The sequence below is a fragment of the Haemaphysalis longicornis genome, unplaced genomic scaffold, assembly GCF_048455015.1.
Source record: "Haemaphysalis longicornis isolate Haplotype H1 unplaced genomic scaffold, Haemaphysalis longicornis Haplotype H1 scaffold_7, whole genome shotgun sequence".
In the NCBI taxonomy this organism is placed as follows: domain Eukaryota; kingdom Metazoa; phylum Arthropoda; class Arachnida; order Ixodida; family Ixodidae; genus Haemaphysalis; species Haemaphysalis longicornis.
In genome coordinates, this window is record NW_027526422.1 from 20,523,342 (window position 1) to 20,538,022 (window position 14,681).

The 14,681-nt window shown below is 47.9% G+C and overlaps 1 protein-coding gene across 1 annotated transcript; it reads left to right on the top strand.

Moving 5' to 3' along the window:
- The first annotated feature begins 4,665 nt into the window (after positions 1–4,665).
- Positions 4,666–9,901, top strand: LOC144147231 (uncharacterized). The gene is made up of 3 exons (XM_077679313.1): positions 4,666–4,693; positions 7,216–7,361; positions 8,380–9,901. The coding sequence occupies exons 1-3, from the start codon at positions 4,666–4,668 to the stop codon at positions 8,566–8,568; spliced, it is 363 nt and encodes a 120-aa protein (XP_077535439.1). The 3' UTR covers positions 8,569–9,901.
- Positions 9,902–14,681: the final 4,780 nt, after the last annotated feature.

Consider the following 14,681-nt stretch of genomic DNA (forward strand, 5'->3'; position numbering starts at 1 on the left):
GTAGGCTTGTACTCACAGACGGAGTCCTCTGCCGCTGTTGTTGAAAAGATCCGGTTTGTCTCAAGATTTCATGATTTCTGATGATGGTCGATGCGTTGGGTTTACCGCCAAACTTCCACGACTGATAAATCTTTGAGGCCTTTCTCTTATTGCCATTTGCCGCTCCCAAGGCAAGGATCATGTTGGCCTTCTGTTCATTAGAAAAACGCATCGCGACTGGGACAATGCAAAACGCCCCTTTAAACTTTCCAGCTGATTTCTTCAATTCTTTTTAGGGGCGAAGCTCCTTAAGGCGTGCGTCTGTCCATCCGCGACGTATGTATGTAGCCACCTCTAGTTTAGTTCTTGGATTGTTTACTAGATGGCGTGGCTACCTCTAGTTTAGTTCTTGGATTGTTTACTAGATGGCGGTACTTGTATATGATGAAAAGATGCGCTTGGATTGTTTACTAGATGGCGTGGCTACCTCTAGTTTAGTTCTTGGATTGTTTACTAGATGGCGGGGAGCGTTGTAATAAAATCCGTTCGCTGTTGGCGCGCGCTCGGAGTCGCCCGATGGATAAGGCTGCAGATGTGCGAGCCCGCGAGGCAGAAGCGCTCCGTGAAGCTGCGCGACGCCGCCGCCAAGATCCTGCCGTACGAGAGCGGGAGGCCGAAGCGTGTCGTCTGGCTGCGCGACGACGCCGCCAAGATCCCAGCGTTCGAGAACGAGAGGCCCAAGCGTCACGGCAACGGCACGAGGACCCTGCCGTACGCGAAGCGGCACGGCTGCGGCGCGAAGAGGATCTCCAAAACGTCAGAGAACGGGAAGCGGCGAGAAAGCGCGCGTATCGGCAGGCAGACCCCGATGCAGTGAGAGCTTGTGAGGCGTCTGCAAAACGCATCAGGCGAGCTCAGCCCCAAGGTGCCGACGCGCGGTTTAAGCAAGACTTTCTAGACGTTACGTTCGGACACAGATGTAGTGGGCGAACTTTCACTGAAGAGTCACGGTTTTACCGATGATTTCCCCTCAGGAGCTTCGCCCACTCATCATCATTCACCCCGTGGATATGCTGTGAATTTTTGTTGGAACAGGTTCTGAGGCGAAAAAACGAACCATCCGTGCACTCGACCTACGCTAAGATAACCGCTATCACACCTCATTTTTAAATAGCAATATACGCGACGCGTTGCTTCCGCTGGGGCAGATGAGGCAGATAAAGCAAACACTCGTTCGCGATTTTTTCTTTCTTTCTTTCATTTATTTCATTCTGGCTAACTAAGAGAAACGTTGTTCGAGGGCGCTACTTTACGATGCAGGTGGGAGCGCCGTCACGTGGTATTTTTCATATTTCGCGGGGTTTCTTTATCAGTCAGAATAAATGAGTACGCAATTAGTTCGTCGCTGAAAATACCGCAGTCAGATTCCTCTCGTCCGTACCCACAAGTGCCTCATTGACACCTTGATGATTAGGACAGTATTTGTCGAGTTAGATAATTAATTAAAATTAATTATCCAAATCTCATTAACGAAAAAATTACTGCCCACTAGTACACTGCTCTAGAAACATTATGCACTAGGTTTTCTTCGAGTAAGGCAATTGCTCTTTTTTTAAATCTTGGTGCATGATAGCTGGGACACCCTGTATATAGCCTTCATAGATTATGAGAAAGCATTTGACTCGGTCGAAACCCTAGCAGTCATTCAGGCATTACGGAACCAGGGGGCAGATGAACATTATGTAAAAATACTAGAGAATATCTACAATGGGTCTATAGCTACCCTCATCCTCCATAAGGAGAGCAGCAAAATACCTTGTGGGGATTGCAGAGCTCCGCCACCTTTCCAGCTCTCTCGGCCCGCCGCAGAGGCGAGAGGGGGAAGGGGGGGGGGGCGCGGCCGAACCCCTCGCGTGACAGGTTTTGCCCAGAAGTTCCGGCGGCCTGGTCCGGTGCCGGCGACGGAGGGAGACCCTCCTTGGGATACGTACCATCATCGGGAGCGGCCGTAAGTACTACTTGCTGCTTTTTGGCCTTCCTTTGTCCGCCCTTGTGCCTGTTTCTCCCGTCCTGGCTAAGGTGGTCTTGGCGGTGTAGAGCGACGCGCCCGGCGTCCCTTATTGCAGTGCAATAAACGTCGGAGTGGGCGAATTCTGTGTCCTGTGTTCCTTACTGTTCGCTGCCGCTCCGTCAAGTTGGCGATCCGTGGCGGTGTTCAGCGGAGCTAGCCTTGCGGACGAACCTCGAGAATCGAGCTAGGCCGCCGTAAGAACCTGGTCCCCACAACCTATAAGGAAGGGTGTCAGACATGGAGACACATTCTCTCCAATGTTATTCACAGCATGTTTACAAGAAGTATTCAGAAGGTTGAATTGGGAACAAGTGGGAGTGAGAGTTAATGGAGAATACCTCAGTAACCTCAGATTCACTGATGACGTTGCCTTGCTAAGTAATTGCAAAGCATGCTTTCCGCACTGGATGAACAGAGTAGAACCGTGAGCCTGAAAATTAATGTGCAGAAAACCAAATTAATGATCAATAACCTCGGGACAGAGCAGCAGTTTCAGATAGGTGGCGAGGCCATGGAAGTAGTAAAGCGAAGATATCTACTTAGGCCGAGTTATGGCTCCAGGTCCCAACTATGAGGCAGAGATAATTCGAAGGATAAGAATGGGGTGGAGTGCATTCGGCAGGCATTCTCAGATAATGAATAGCAGCCTACCATTGCAGCCGAAGAAGAAAGTGTATGGCAGCTGCATCTTACCGGTACTCACCTACGGGGCAGAAATTTGGAGGGTCACTAAGAGGGTTCAACTTAAATTGAGAACGGCTCAGCGGGCAATGGAGCGGGAAATGATAAGTGTAACATTACGGGACAAGAAGAGAGCGGAGTGTGTCAGGGAACAAACACGTGTTAAGGACATATTAGTAGAAATTAAGAAGAAATGGACGTGGGCAGGGCATGTAATACGAAGGCAAGATAACCGCTGGACATTAAGTGTAACAGAGTGGATGCCTAGAGAAGGCAAGCGTTGCAGGGGGCGGCGGAAAGTTAGATGGGCAGATGAGATCAAGAAGTTTGCAGGGATAAATTGGTCTCAGTTGGCACAGGACCGGGGTAATTGGAGAATAATGGGAGAGGCCTTTGCCCTGCAGTGGGCGTAGATAAGCTGGTGGTGGTGATGATGATGATGATGATTACTCACTCTTGGCCTGCCCAATATCACGCCCTGTTTGCGGACACCTGCCCCTTCTGTGTGACTCCTGCGCCAGAAGCTCACGTTAAACACCTGTTGTAGACTTGCTCAGGTCTCAGAAACGCCCGAATTCAACACCATCGCGGCACAGGGCTCCATCCTGGGAGACCCCCAGATCTTGAGTATTGGATATGGGGAGCCCAGTACTGGTCTCTTCTTGAATTTTTGCGTGAAACTGGCGCCATGTTGTGCCTCTAAAACTTTCTGCTATGCCGTTGGGCAATCTCTCGCAATAAAAAAAAAAAGCCTAAACATCTATCAACCGCATGGTTAGTAGGCTCGCTCTGACGCTTGTGGGGTTGACGAAACACTAAAACACGTGCTTTATCGCTCTCCTCAATTTGGCCGGGAGTTGGGCTTGCCACCGAGGTCAGCTTATTTGTACGGCCGTCTCCTCACAAGACATAGTCTTAAGACGTTGGTCCCCATCATCGCTTTCACAGAAGGCAAGCAATGCTGTCCACTTTCAACTGTCAAAACGACTAGAGTGGGCACATGCACCCTCTTCCATTTCTCTCCCTTTGCACCTGCAAATAAAACGACAAATAAAAAATCGTCCTCTGATCGCGTAGTTGCGTAGGAGAATATGAGTTTATTACTGCCATTATTTGCGTCATCAGTAAGCACGTGTCTTTTGTGGCAGGGTGCTATCTTTTGCGATTCACACTCACCAGCATAGTTATTCCGATTTCTCTGTCCTGTCTTTTTGACAATTCTTTTTATCAATCAGCTACAACGGAGTGTTTTTAGCCCTGCTTAATCCATTGTAGTGATTACACCAATATTTTGGGGAGAGTTAATACCGCCATCCTGTTTGGAAGAAAAGACGCTAGCGCCTTTCGTAACCATCATCATCAGTCCGCCTTTTCATTTAGACACATGTAACCTTCTAAACTTTCCACTGTCTGCAACACTGATTTTATCATTCGGGGCTAAAGTACTGGGACTCTGCCAGAGGGACCTTTGCCGTGCGTTACACTAATTAATTCCAGAACCAGGCCGCCTGCCATGTTAGCTATCATTTGGCCGTGTTGGGTTCCCCTGTCAAACCTACGCGCACCTTGCTCACTGCTTCGACTGTACCAAATTCTCTCTTCGTTATACTTCTTCATTTTTGTGGCTTTTTATTTATTTTTTAGCTTCTGTCTATAATCTCGTAACTTTTATTTCTCTAGACATCCCCTGCTAATCCATCGTAATATTTAAACATCTATCTTTCCCCCCCCAAAACTACATAGTTTCTTTCGGTAAAGCACCCATTTCCATGCCAATTCCCCTGAGTGGGTATGAGCTATCTGTCTGGTATCACCACCACCATTTCCTACGGCAGCCCCACCCAAAACCCACACGCGTTCCCGTGTTCTGATCCTGCTCTTATAGCCGATCCGAGCTCAGGCAGTCTGTCCTTTCCTCGTGAGCAGGCGCCCACATGAATGAGGAAAATGCGTACGGGAAAGGTGAGTGTATGGCTCTTCAGTGATTCCAACGCGTTCGCTCATTATTCCCGGCGCGGATCGCGGTTACCTCCTTCGGAACGGAGGTATCTTCTTCTGGCGGAGTGAAGGGCAGCCCGGCTCCTTTGATTCCTTTCACTATTCTTGTTCGTGCTCTTTTCTCGGGACGCATTTTCTCTCGAATGACGCTTCAGCAGTTGCCCACTGCTTTTCTCACGCGACCTGTATTTTCGGAAAACTGAACTGTGGCCGAACCAGAGCCTTGCGCCGTGCCAAAAAATTGACTCATGTTGACTTCGCGCAGGGGGCAAAGTATTTATTGGGTGGCGTGCTTAACTGGCGAAGTGATATACGGCGATGGAAGATAGCGGTGGCTGGCAAAATGGCGTACAACCCAAAGCACGAGCCTCAAGCCAACGCGCTTCGTCGCCGTCTGCTGTGGCGTGTCATGCAGGGAGTAGTATGTGCGCCCTACTTTGTCACGGCGTTGTCATAGTCTTTGCGGAATTACGGCCTGGAGGGGTCGGGCGATGCACATGAAAATAGCTATACCTTTTTTATTTTACGGCATCTTTCACCACTGCTCTACTTACTAAGAATTTAACACGCCAATTTTAGCACCGAGCGTCCCTTAAGTCTTATCTTCAACGTGCGCACAACAAGATAGAGCGCCGGGACAAGAAGCGCGTGAACCTTCTTTCCTTTGGTTATGATTTACGAGACAAGATTGTGCGGATCATGCTCTTCTTTTAGAACCGAAGCTCTACTACGCTACATTTTTCAACGTTATTAGAGAGTTTTAGCTGACCGTTTCTGACGGTCCGCTCCGCTCCGATAGCAAGCGGGAGCGCCATTGCGCATGCGTGGCGCGCGTGGCTGCGAACGGCATTGGCTCCGGTTGTGCTGAGCGAGCGGACCGTCGAAGGCAAGCTGCGGCTTCTTTTCTTATCACTTCGCTCGTTTGGAGCCTCGCTAATGCGGTACCACGTGACTAGGCAAGGGTGAAACTGCTGATTCGCCTGTGCTGCGTCGCTCAGCGCCGGCTAGGCTGTCTGTGTGTGCACGTGAGGGCAAGCGAACCACGTGACTAGGCGAGACGTTAACGGCTGCTTCGCCTGCGCCTTGTCGCTCAATCTTTTTGCGATGGCCCGCCGGCTGTGTTTTCCGCACATGCCCTCCAGCGCGAGCGAAATAATAAATCAAATCTTCTAATTCACATAGGTAGACGGGAGGCTGAAAATCTCAACAGCGATTCATTGTGATATCGGCGGCCACCAATTGAGGGTGCGAGTACTAAATCTCATTATTTGATTGTGTTGGTGCTCTTTGTTCTATCTGATTGCTTCGTACAAAAACCAAATACAGTCGCACCTCGTTATAATGAAATAGTATCGGGACAGGCAATAGTTCGTTATAAGCAATATTCGTTGAAACAGTAAACGTAAAAATCGGCTAAAATGAATCGACAATCTGGTATGTTTTCGTCGAGGACTTCCATTCTCCACCCTTGATCCTTCAGTGACTTCTGGAGACCGTTTCGACACCGCCCTCGGTTTCGGCGTCACAATGATGAATCTAAATTTTAAAGGTGGATCGGACGTATTAACGTTGTTTTTTTAATTTTTACAAATCACATTAGCCAAGTCAAAATTTCATCAAATACTGTGTGCGTTTCGTTGCTTTCATTCGTGGTAACTGCCTTTGTGTTGAGCCTGACCCGGTTTTTCAACGAAAAGGTGAAGGGTGCGGTGAGCTTCGTTGTCGAGAATTGACTGACTTTTCGTGGAAAGGGTAGATGCAGAACGCTCTTGTTTCATTTTTTAGGTGGGGATGGGGGCGGGGATGTTCCTGGGAGCAGGCAAAGTGTTTATAAACTCGCTTTGCGCGCCGTTTCACTGTTTCATCATTTGCTGTATGCCAGCCAGAGCACGCTTCGTGCCTGCGAAGGAAGCTTGCATCCTGTGGCTTATGTCAGGTAGTACAACACTCTCACTGGTCAGCTTTGGGAACAATGTAGCCAAATAGAAGATGTAGCCTGCCTCACGCTTTGCTTTGAGGTGTTGAAACAGAATGACCAATAGTTTGAACCCAATTAAAATTGGTCCCCATATGAAACATTTTATAGTTTTGGAACTTGATGATTTTGTCATCCAGAGTAACAATTCAAAGTCAAGACCTGAATCCGCCTTACTTAATTTAAACTCTACGTTATAGTGCGCTCATTCAGTAGTACCGCAAAACTTTGCTTGTGCGTTTGTCGTAACAAAAAATTCCTGTAAAAGGGCGAAAATTTCACAAAATTGAAGCATTCCAGACAAAGGTACAAATACGGACGGCCAATGCCATTACTGTTGACATATTCCCGTATATGTCACAGCGACTGCACATTTGAGGTTAGTTCTTAAACCCGATTCGTATCATTGAAAATCTTGTGACGCGGCATGCTTTCGCCATACCTTCTGTTGTGGAAAGCTTCAGCCGAGGCTCATGCTGACATATTTTTCGTTTGGGCGTGATGTTCCCAGATGCCGAGCGGCCCGAGAGGCCACGCCCGCAGCCAATCTACTCTCTGCGGTGGTGCAGCGCTCCGCTTCAGAACCCTGACGTGTACGGGAGCGCCTTTCCCTTGGGAGTCCTCGTACCGCTCTACCTGATGCCGCTTCTCTTCGTCGTGAGCCGAGTTCTTTGAAAACTGTGACTCTGCTTCACTTTCCTTGCAGGCTGCTGCTGTGTGTAGCTCTGCCTGTGTTTCGGGAAGGTGTTTTAGGTGCGGAGCACCTCAGGACCGCATAATGTCCGTCTGCGTCCGTGCGCATAGCATTTACAATTGCAAAAAATCACACAGGCACCGGCAGGATTCGAGACTGTGTCTGGTAGACCAGACAGAGTTAGTGTCAGTCGTCTTACCTATTGGGCTACGACCATGAGTTAGTACCCGAGAGTCAAACGGCTAACTCCCTCGCCTGTAACGGTGCGGAGAACCTTAGGACCTCCCAATGTCCGTCCGCGTCCATCCGTGCGAACACCACCATCAACCGAAAATCAAGCGAAATTCTATTTGAGCCGTGAGTTGCAGTTTCATTTAGGGAATAATGAAGGTGCAACTCACGGCTCAAATCGATTGACGATAAGGGCGCAAATCGGATGTCACTCGGGGCGCAACTTGGATGTCATTTCGAGTCCCCGTACTCCGCACCCTCGCCATCATCCACGGAGTGGAGATGCTGCCATTTCTGTTTTCAGATTTTTGCAAGGCATTCGACAAAGTGTCTCACCAATTGCTTTTTCACGTGGTTGGACCTTTGGGCGTACCTCTGAATTTTAATATTAGATAGGTAGGTAACAGCAAAATAAGAAAGCAGATTCGTGCTATGGTCATCGCTTGTTGCCCTGTGGTGCAAATAAACAAATTAAGAAAATACGAAACCTCGTCAAAACTAACTGTCTATTTGGATTTCCAGGGTATGCATATTCATAAATCAGTTTTAAATTCCTTGGCGTCATTTAAATTTTCTGATATTTTTAACTGCTGCAAGAGAGAAGAGGTAGCTGGGGAATTATGCAGAGACGATAAGAGTGCTTTTACTAAATGCATTAGAAGGAAGGGGAGGATAAAAACTTACTTTCAACATTGCCATAATGGTGGCTACAGAGTCGTATATCCAAGGCGCTCGCACCTTGTATCGCAGTGCCTTCTGGGCTTGCTCACCAAGCTGGTGGTGGTGAGCATGGCCATTCCTTGGTCAACATCGTGGACCGGACCGGCCTTCTTGGCACCGAGACCCCGCACGAGTGACCCCCGAGCTGGCCGCTTCAAGAAGAACTCCTCCGGGAGCGTTCTTTCATTTTTTCGGTGTTTATTATACTGGCGTACATAGAAGGTACGCAACGGCGGCCAGTGCTGGTGCGCTCTTCCGCACTAGCAAGGACCTGTTTTGGGCTCAAACTTCTTCACGGAACTTTTGTTTCAAGCGTATCTACTCTGTGACTCGTTGGCGCCAAAGTCGCGCTGTGACAAATTTGATATCTGAGGTTTTATTGCATTAAGTGGGATGATGGATTTGTTTGGCAAGCCCTTTAAAACGAGGCGCGTCTACTCGATACAATTCTTCTAGCCGGTCCGCCCGGCCCGATGAAGGCTCTGCAACGCGAACGTTTTATGCTGTGGTGAACAAGTTGAATTACTGACATTTAGCGAGCATTTGGGCATACGTATACCGAAAAAAATTATCCCCCGCTCTAACATTGAGAACATCATAGAACCACGAATATAGATGTGGCATTTGCAATAATACGTGCAAGGCTAACTGGCAAAGCCAGAAAAGTGACGCTCACCTAGGAGGGCATATATGTTTAGTTCGCATATCAAGCGTGGCTGACTCGCGACTAGACATGCAGGTTGTTGGTCAAACAAGCCCTAATTAGATCACCTGCTGTCCAATTTATTCTCAAATGGTCGTATGAAATTGTATGCACAGTAGTGAATGTAAATAAATTTTAACCTTTCTGAAATATTCGTCGTAGGATTGGTGAACCTTATTAGAATAATAATAAAAAGGTTGCGCGGAATTCGCCGCCCTCCTTCACCGTGCGCGGCATGAGGCTGTTCATTCGGCTTGGAAGCCAACAACAGCAAAAAAAAGAGGATTCTTTGTCTTGAGGAAGTGTCCGGTTAATTCATGGGGGCGGGCTTGTTGAAGGAATATAGTCAATGTCCAAGGTTTCGGCTCCTATGTTCCTGTACATATGAAAGCTTAACTCACCATCTTGCTTTTCAGTTGATTTCCGTACGCTCGCGTATACAATAAAATGATTACATAAAGGCTCTGACCACCTCGTACGGGAAACTGCCAGTCTTTGTTTCGTAAGACGGAAATTGGCACGTTGGTGACATTTGGGGGAAATGAAGCTTTCAAAATACATCGTGCTGTACTTTTCGGTCGAGTAGGTGTTCGGCCTCGGCAATAAAAGGTTCATAGGGAGTGTGGGGATACAGGCAGATCCGCTACTTTCTTCCACAAAATGTTAAATTACATATTTACAACTCAATATTTTAGAGTCAACTTATGCTCTATTGGTTTGAGGGACGACTGCATTAAACATTTAAATAAACATCAACTGCTACAAAACAAGGTATTCCGTAATGCAACAAACAGCCTTCACGATTTCCTCCCGTCTCAGGACCTATACCATGACTTTAAAATGCTTCAAAATAAAGATCTATATTCATACATACTTGTACTATACAACATAGCGAATATGACGACTGCAAGTAGGTTTTTGCCGGATACCGCTAAATTAACAAAAAAAAAAAAAAACGCGAACGCGCCGTCGCATCCCACCTTGGCATACCCCCCTCTCAAGGCCTAACCACGGAAAGCAACAAGTCCAATGTCAGCTGCCCTACGCCCTGAACCAACTATACGTCTGTAACATACAAGCGGTCACACCTAAAGCCTTGGAAATAATAGTGTTGATTTAGCGCTCTTTTGCTAAATGGTAATACTTGTGTTGTTTCATGGTGCGGATTTCGAATTCTTGTAGGATGTAAAGCCGGTGTATATTTGTTCCTATGAAATCACATTGTATTTAGCACCCAGTAAAAATTGTTTGTTTCGACGCTGATTGTTTCATACTCTGTTCTGGCCGCTGAGAATGCAAACTTTGTGTTCATTAATTTTGTACGTGTGAGCGGACCCTTGCTTTTAAATTATCGTCATCAGTGCTGCGCTGCCGTCGATTTGTGCAAACGGGGCGGGGTCCTTGTCAACCCAACGTATTTGTTGGCTTTTTGACCCCACACCGGCATCAGGAGATGATAATGCAGGAAATAAAATTGACTTCGAATAGATCACGGTTGTGATTAGGCTCATGTTTTTTCTTGGGGCATTTGGTATATACCAGAAATGACATCAGGGGTAGAAAGTTCGCAGCTTACTTAAAATTTAGGAAGAAAAAATAGGTCAACCCAACGAGCCATGAAACGAAGGGTGAAAGGAGTAACGTTCAGGGATAAGAGATGACCGTCTTGGAACGAAAAAGAAAATCGGGTAGGCAGCGTCATTCTTCTGATTAAGATAAAGAGCTGTGGTTGTTCTGGGTACGTAAACCGACAAATTGAAAACGGATGGACCACTAGGATAACAGTGAATACTGAGACACGACAAGACGAAGGGGAATACGATTAACTCGATGGAGAGACGAAAGAACATCATAAAGCAAAGGAAGGGTTCAGCGGTTGCAGATCTGCGAGAGCGGCTTATACAGTGGACTTAGATAGGCTCATGAAGGAAACGACGACGACGACTTAGATACTGCGAGAAGCGAATACTGCGCCCACAGTTTCCGCCTTTCGCCTGCTTCTGTGGGGACCCCGCTGCGCACCAAATAAAGTTTGATGCCGAGTTCTAGCATTTTAGGGGCGAAGCACCTTAGGCCGAGGCTTGTCCATCCGGCGTCCGGCGTTCTTGCTCAAGGCACAGCACCGTGTAAATCGAAACATCAGTGAACAAAAGGTTCACAAAAGGATAACAAGAACAAAATAAAAGGTTCACAACAGGTCAGAGAGAGAGAGAGAGAGAGAGAGAGAGAGAGAGAGAGAGAGAGAGAGAGAGAGAGAGAGAGAGAGAGAGGGGGGGGGGGGGGGAGAGAGAGAGAGAGAGGGGGAGAGAGAGAGAGGGGGAGCGGGAGGAAGAGATAGAGAGAGAGACGCACAGCATCGTGTAAATCGCAGCACCTGTGAACAGGATGTGCAGGATGTGGAAGTGCTCGGAAGGGTAAGGTGTAGTGACCACCGTATGTTAAGATCGCGAATTAGGTTAGATTTCGGGAGGGACCGTAACAAGCTAGTACGAAAGAAGCCAATCAATGAGCTAACAGTAAGACGTAAAGTAGAAGAATTCAGGATCACGCTGCAGAACCGATATTCAGCTCTTGCCGAGGAAGCAGACCTTACAACACAGGAAGCCAGCGACAACCTTACACGCATTATCACAGAGTGTGCAGTAGAAGCCTGGGGCACGATGGCTAGACAGGATACTGGTAAACTTTCCCAGGAGACGAAAGATCTAATTAGGAAACGGCAAACCATGACAATAAACCCAGCTGACAGAATAAAACTAGCTGAGATTTCGAAGTTAATCAATAAGCGTAAGACAGCTGACATACGGAAGCATAATATGGAGAGGATCGAATACGCTGTAAAGAACGGAGGTAGCCTGAAAGCAGTGAAGAGGCGTCTTGACGTGGGAAAAAAATCAGATGTATGCACCTAAAGACAAGCAAGGCAATGTCATCACAAATAGGGACAAAATACAGTAGCCCAGGAGTTCTACAGGGGTCTGCACAATATCCGGGACATCAAGGATAATGCCGAACGAGAAAGTAGTTGACAGGAGATAGACATCCCACCAGTAATGAAAGAAGAAGTAAGGAAGGCTTTGAAAGAAATGAAAGGGGGCAAAGCACCTGGCGAGGATCAGGTAACAGCAGACCTCTTAAGGATGGCGGAGAAATTTTACTTGAAAAACTGGCAAACCCGTAATCGCAATGCCTAATGACCGCAATGGTACCGGAATGTCGGAAGAACGCGAACATCACCCTAATCCATAAGAGAGGTGACGTGAAGGACATGAAAAATTACAGGCCGATCAGCTTACTGTCAGTCGTCTACAAGGTACTTACCAAGGTAATCGCTAACACAATTTCTGCAACCTTAGATTTCAGTCAACCTAAAGAACAAGCAGGGTTCCGTAAAGGCTATTAAACAACGGACCATATTTACACGATCAATCAGGTGATAGAGAAGTGCGCTGAGTATAGTGAACCCCTATATATAGCCTTCATAGATTATGAGAAAGCATTTGACTCGGTCGAAACCTCAACAGTCATGCAGGCATTACGGAACCAGGGTGTAGATGAGCATTATGTAAGAACGCTAGAGGATATCTACAATGGGTCCACAGCTACCATCATCCTCCATAAGGAGAGCCGTAAAATACCCATAAGGAAGGGTGTCAGACAAGGACACACAATCTTCTTAATGTTATGTACAGCATGTTTACAAGAAGTATTCAGAACATTGGATTGGAAACAGGTGGGAGTAAGGGTTAAAGGGGTCCTGAAATACCTTCCGCCGATGCATGGATGTACATGTACCAAAATAAAGCAATGTATTTGCAATCTCCTCCCGCAAGAATTTTGTTAAAGCGATGAGTATTAGCTGAGAAATCGTAAATCAAAAACCGCGCATTATCGTCGCTCCGCGTTTCCTCCTCCTTTCGACTTACTCTCCGCTGTTGACGGCGCGCGAGCTTTGCCTCCCATGATGCTGCGCTCCGCAGCGGTGACGTACTTCCGCTATTACGCTGCTACTGTCGTCTGCTACGGGCAAGCTTTGTTGACACCATGAATCCCGCACTTCGCTCAAGGCTGGAAAACCGAACGAAAAATCTGGCCGCATGTGTGCGGCGGCCTCGCCTTGCCCTTTCGCGGTGTTCGTTGGTGCAGTTGCTATCGGTGGCACGTGACTTTTTATCGGCGGCGAACTCGCAGCCGTACGGGGAAGATCGTGCGCTCGTTCCCTTTGATGCACCGACACTGTTTATCCAAAAAGTGCCGTATCAGATGTGGCCCCGCTGGTGCCGGGTCTTATTTTGCGGCGGTCGTAATTCCTGCCGACGGCATGTGAAAAAGACATTTTAAATCGATACAGAACCCGTGCACAAAACCCTTCAATCATGTGACCAGTTCAGCAGCTTGGGGCGACGCGTGGTGGAGAGCGGCAACGTTGGCAAAGCATGCTCCACCGCGGCTGTGAGCTTTCTAGCGCTGGAGCGAGCGCCACTTCTTTGAGAATCTCAAACATCGGTTGCCTTGACAACAAGGCACAAACCACTGTAGAACACAGTTACGGTTGCGTGTTCCCGGTTCAGCTCGGGGCCCCACCTCGCGACATGTGGGCACTGCAGGCGTACCACCCACTCCCATTGGGAAGTGCGAGATGCGTTTGACATTACAGGAGGCGATGGTGTGTGTGTGTTGTGGACGTCTTTGTTTCGCGATGCAATGCGACGTTGTGCTTCTGCGGGTGGATAGTGCTTCCCATGGTCTGGGTTATCTTTCTCGAGCGACGTACGACTCAACCTCGCATGGTGTATGTGCAGTGTGCGTGGCTAAAAGCCATCTCGGCTTGTGCGCCGGAGTTAAGTGACTTGCTGTTCGTCCCCGCAAACCGCGCGCGAGGTGAGTGCCGAATTTACGACGGGCAGGAGGAGGCAACCCATCGTCTTTCAATAGCGGTTCAGACTTGCAACGCATGTTGTGGCGTTGTGTTCGTTCGAAACCCATCTCTGGATTGTTTTGAAGTAGAATAAAATGTATGCGTCAAACCCGGGCATTCGGCTCAGGGCGTTCTCTGCGATTGCACGAAAGAAGTGCCACGGGGCTTCAACGCTTTCTTTACGGAACGTACTTAGGTAAGGGAATATCCATGTCGTGTTATGGCCGTGCTGCATTTAATACAAACGGTTAAACGTTTGTTTACACTTGTTTCGTTTGTCGTAAAATGTCCAAGCACTCCGGAACTCCGCCGGCAGATGAGCCGGCGAGCCGACGCTGAGCAGACGACTCATCTCTTTGCCGGAAGTGCGTGAAAAAGCCGCCCAATAGCAGGATGTCTAGCTCATGACGAACATCTGGGAATCGATGATGTAGACATGTGAAGATGGCGGCGTCCAAAAACACGAAGGAAAGGGTGAGAAAAAAGCGACAAACTTTGCAGCAAAAGTGTGAGCTTTCCGCTGCGCGTAAAAGAGTAATACTTGGCACAGATGACGTTGACGACCCAATCTAACGATTGCGCTAGTTCATTTAGTGTGCTCAAAACGCCTTTCAGGGCCCCTTTAATGGAGAATACCTGAATAACCTCAGATTTACTGATGACGTTGCCTTGTTAAGTAACTAGGGGGAGGAATTGCAAAGCATGCTTGCC

What these genes read in the sequence shown, in the direction of transcription:
- LOC144147231 (XM_077679313.1), top strand. Translation starts at nt 4,666, where the DNA reads ATGAATGAGGAAAATGCGTACGGGAAAG. An exon ending in GGAAAATGCGTACGGGAAAG is followed by an intron (nt 4,694 to 7,215) that starts GTGAGTGTATGG and finishes TGATGTTCCCAG; the next exon opens with ATGCCGAGCGGCCCGAGAGG. An exon ending in TGATGCCGCTTCTCTTCGTC is followed by an intron (nt 7,362 to 8,379) that starts GTGAGCCGAGTT and finishes CTTGTATCGCAG; the next exon opens with TGCCTTCTGGGCTTGCTCAC.